Here is a 4,217-nt window from a genome sequence, read left to right as displayed (position 1 = left end):
CTCATTCTGTCATAAGTGTATATAGTTGTGTCAAGCTGTATGTGTGTTATTTGGGGGTATATCAGATAGCTGCAGATTTATGCTAATTTTAAGGCTGTCAGCCACATTCCTGATAAAAGTTTTTAACCATACATATAGATGAATAAAAGTATTATCCCCTGTAGTACTGTTAAATGTGTCGTACTTTTGATATTATGTCTTCCTTTACTTTTCCCAAGGCTGTCTGGAATTCACCAGGTAAGGCCTACAGCAGTTGGTAAGTGGAATAATTTTTTTCTGTCCTGTATGTATATATTCCCACATAATCTGTTATACTTTCCTCTCAGGCCTGCTGTATGTATTGCAGTACTGTCTGCATACCTGTACACACATTTTTGATCAAATGTCAACATTTTGTACTCATCTTTCTGGACTGTATTTAAGATCATAGTAATTGACATGCAGATTACTGACAAGTCACTAATGATTGCAAATGTTAAATAATATGACACATATCTTGCATTAAAACTGCATACCCTTCAGATATGTCATGGTGAAGCAAAATCTGTTATTCCATGAGCTGTATAGGGTTGTAGGACACAAGTATAGGGACAACTGTGACATAATATGGCTTTGTTTACACTTATTGCTGTTATTATTTATCTATCTTACATTTGATGGCGCAGTGGTGCAGTGGTAGTATTGTTGCCTCACAGCAAGAGGTTCTCCAGTTTCATTCTCAGCTGGGGTGCCTTCTGTGTGGAGTCTGCATGTCCTCCCTGTGTTTGTGTGGGTTTCCTCCGGGTGCTCCAGTTTCCTCCCACATTACAAAGACATGCATCTGGAGCGTTTCTCCCTGGGCCTCTGCTGAAAATTGGCTTTGTTCCAAGTTGGACTTTCCCGATTAACAAATGTTAAATAAATAAATAAAAACAATTTGTTGAGTGGGCTAGTCTAACAGGATATATGTCCATTTTCAGTAGAGGCCCGGGGAGAAAAGCCCCAATACAAGTTATATACTTCAGCAAGTATTAAAAGCTTATACAGTAAAATCAGTTTGAACCATTGCATAAATGTGGAGGGCACCATTACAAAAGTAATTGCTACACTGTGAAAGATTAACACGTAAAGATAGAACCACAAAAAGACAAGACTATGTTAATTCATTTGTACCAGGTATACATCGCAGTAAAAAGGAGTGAAAGGGTAATCACAGATCACAAAAATAAGTTGGACAAACTATCTATACAAGTAAGAATGTATAGCTAGAGGAGAAGAAAGGTAAAGGAGTAATAGTAGTACTTTTGTAGCAGTGATAAGGCAAAAGGCCAAAAAAGTGTCAGTCAGGATTAGTACATGGGCATAGCCAATGGGAATTCAGAAACGTTTTTAGTTGCTTCTTGAAGAGGGGTGTCGATACCAGTTAGGTGAGTTCACTAGGAATGTTCTTAAGCATATTAACTATATGGCCCACTTAATACCATAGTAGTATATTTACGAAAAAATACATTGTGTGCGTTTTATGCTTTTTCACACAGTACAGGACAAATCATGGGGGTTTTGCCCATTTTTGTCTTTTTTTATACATGTAAAACTCAGGTACACAAATTGAGGAAGACACATCTGAGATTGTGCAGAATCTCAGATGGAGAGACCAAAGCAACAGCTACCCTTTTCTCCCTGCTTCTGTCGGAGCTTCCAGTTGTGCATCACAGCTTTACACCTTAACTTCAGGATGAAGAAATCATTTCAAAAGATGTCTCAGCTGGTCTTGGAGGTCAGATGAATATTCTTTGTTTTTCTGAATTGCCTCCTGTTGGTACTGCAGATGTGTTGTTATAATAGACATTTTCCACAAACTATCTTCAGAATGTAGGATAGAATCTTCTTGCATTACCATATTCCTGGCTGCTTGACCGAGGAGCTCTGAACTAAGTGAACCCTTTAGCACTTGTTTCATTAATGCAGTCACATCAGTACTGCAGCAGTTTACTTTATCTGACAATAAACTTTTCACAGACTGCCCAAACTTAGGCTGTGGGTCACTTGCAGCCATTTTCCAAGAATATAATAGTGACAGCAATTTAAATTGCTTAACATATATTGAGGCATAATTGTGCAGGTATTAATGTCATCCTGTTTCTTTTTTTATCACAGGTGAACATAGAAGTAGTTCTGTGTCCCCTGGGACACTTGATGTTAAGTGTCTCATCAATGTCTCATGATGATGGTGCACAAAGTGAGGCACAGTCCGGGGTTGCAGACCCTGAATCTGACACAGAAGTTGACATGCAACACCCACATTCAGGGTCCCCAGAAAAGGCCAGTATGCTTACCCATACCCAGTACACTGAGGCCACAGATAGTGGACAGTTGCAGGGGGAGGACATTAACCGGGGAAGTGTGGGTACCATGGCTTCAGGGCCTGTTGACACTGTCCATAGCCAAACTGTTGGCGAGGTGCCACCTCTGTCCCTCCACCACCTGGTGCAGGTGTCTCTTCATATGTCACCCAAAGTATGTTTAGGGCCATAATGAAGACACAGGAATGTTCAGAACAGCACTCCAGAAGAATGCTCAGCATTCTAGATGTGGCACAGTCTGACATCCGTGACTGCCTCCACTGTGTTGTTGATTTACTGGATCAGTTCAATGACATGTATGAAAGGGATGTACCCATGAGGGAGCACAGAGTATCTGTCATAGAACGCACATTGTCTGTGATAGAATGTGTGCTAGGAGGTGAACTTTGACCTCACGGGCCTAGGTCAGCAACTACATCTGCTGAGAGCCAAGGGAGCCATGTGTGATCAACCTCCCATAGTGGCAGTACACCCACTGTTCCATAAGAGAGTGTGCTGTCCTCACTCAGACATATTAGGCCATGGGGCCATGGTCCTGGGCATTCCTGTGAAGGGGAGCACATTTATTTATTTATTTATTTTACATTTGTTAACCGGGTTGGTACAGCTGGGTAAGAATTTACCCTTTTTCAGTGGAGACCCGAGGGGAAAAGCCCCAAACAGACATAGACGTAGAGACAAATTTACAATAATACAGAGCAAAACAATGTCATGAATACAATGGATAAGAAAACAATAATGTCCTCCATGGAATTAAATATAGCTATATACAAAAATATAATAATAAGGGTGTAAAAGGAAAAACAACGATAATAAATCCAAGAGGAATGTAGTAAGGGAATTAAGGTTATAGGTAATCATTTGAAAATAATATGACATTATTAGATTAGTGGCTAGAAGGAGAAATTGTGTCTGTGCAGGGGGCCTCAGATCAAAGGAAAAGATGGTGCAGGAGGGATGGTGCAGAAGAAGAAGGTAGTAGAGGAGGGATGTAGTGAACTAGAGGGAGGGTGTAGAAGGGAGAGCAGATAGATAGGCAAAGTGGGTATAGGGAGAGGGAGGGGCTAAGTAGGGTGGTCGCAGGTACATATAGGGTTGTTATGGAGATACAGTAGCAGGTCATGTTTGAATAGAAAAGGAGGTATGGCTTCTGATTTGGAGTGGAAGATTGTTCCAGATAATGGAAATGGAGTGTTTATACAGTATTTTACCTATGTTCTTATTGGGTCTCTAGACTTGTAGTAAGTGTTTATCGGAGCTGCACAGGGAACGGGGAGGGGTGTACCAGGAGATCAGGTTGGACAGACATGGACAGTCAGAGTTAGAATTAAGAATTGTAAAAGCTTGGATTAGCTGACTTTTGGCCAGAAGGTGTGGGAGTTCAAGCCAATGTAGTTTTGTGAGTGCTGTGCAGTGATGGGATTTATAGGAGCTGCTGGTGACAAATTTAGCAATTTTGTTGTAGGTTTGTAGAATAAATCCAAATGAACCAGGAATACAGGACGCCAGTTTCCTTTTCAGTTTATTGTTGTTGTAGGTTTGGTCAAGCTTTGCCAGCAGGTTATTTTTTAGATTAGAAAATAGAGAGGAGCCAAAGAGGAGGGCAGGGAGGAGATATGATTGGGCTAGCAGCAGTTTTGAGTTGGGGGTCAGGAATTTGCTATTTCTGTATAGCATGCCCAGTTTTTGGTGTGTTTTCTTTATGGAATGAAGTATGTGGAGGTCTAGTTTGAGCTGGTCATCTATGATGATACCCAGGAGTTTAATGTGTGAGTCTGGTCTTATGATGGTGCCATTTAGAGAGGATAAGGGAAAGGTGGATTTGTGGTGGGCTAGAGTTTTAGGCAGGAATAATAAGAGCTTAGTTTTAGAGGG

At 40.9% G+C, this 4,217-nt stretch overlaps 1 protein-coding gene across 1 annotated transcript; it reads right to left on the bottom strand.

The window, feature by feature from the left end:
• Positions 1–1,723: 1,723 nt before the first annotated feature.
• LOC122797947 (BLOC-1-related complex subunit 7-like) lies at positions 1,724–2,035 on the bottom strand. Its single transcript, XM_044066468.1, has one exon. The coding sequence runs from the start codon at positions 2,033–2,035 to the stop codon at positions 1,724–1,726; it is 312 nt and encodes a 103-aa protein (XP_043922403.1).
• Between the last annotated feature and the right edge of the window lie 2,182 nt (positions 2,036–4,217).

Source organism: Protopterus annectens, chromosome 3.part1 (assembly GCF_019279795.1).
Source record: "Protopterus annectens isolate FY-2018-M chromosome 3.part1, PAN1.0, whole genome shotgun sequence".
Classification (NCBI taxonomy): Eukaryota; Metazoa; Chordata; order Ceratodontiformes; family Protopteridae; genus Protopterus; species Protopterus annectens.
This window is presented reverse-complemented; position numbering and strand designations above follow the sequence as displayed.

What these genes read in the sequence shown, in the direction of transcription:
- LOC122797947 (XM_044066468.1), bottom strand. Translation starts at nt 2,035, where the DNA reads ATGGCTGCAAGTGACCCACAGCCTAAGTTTGGGCAGTCTGTGAAAAGT.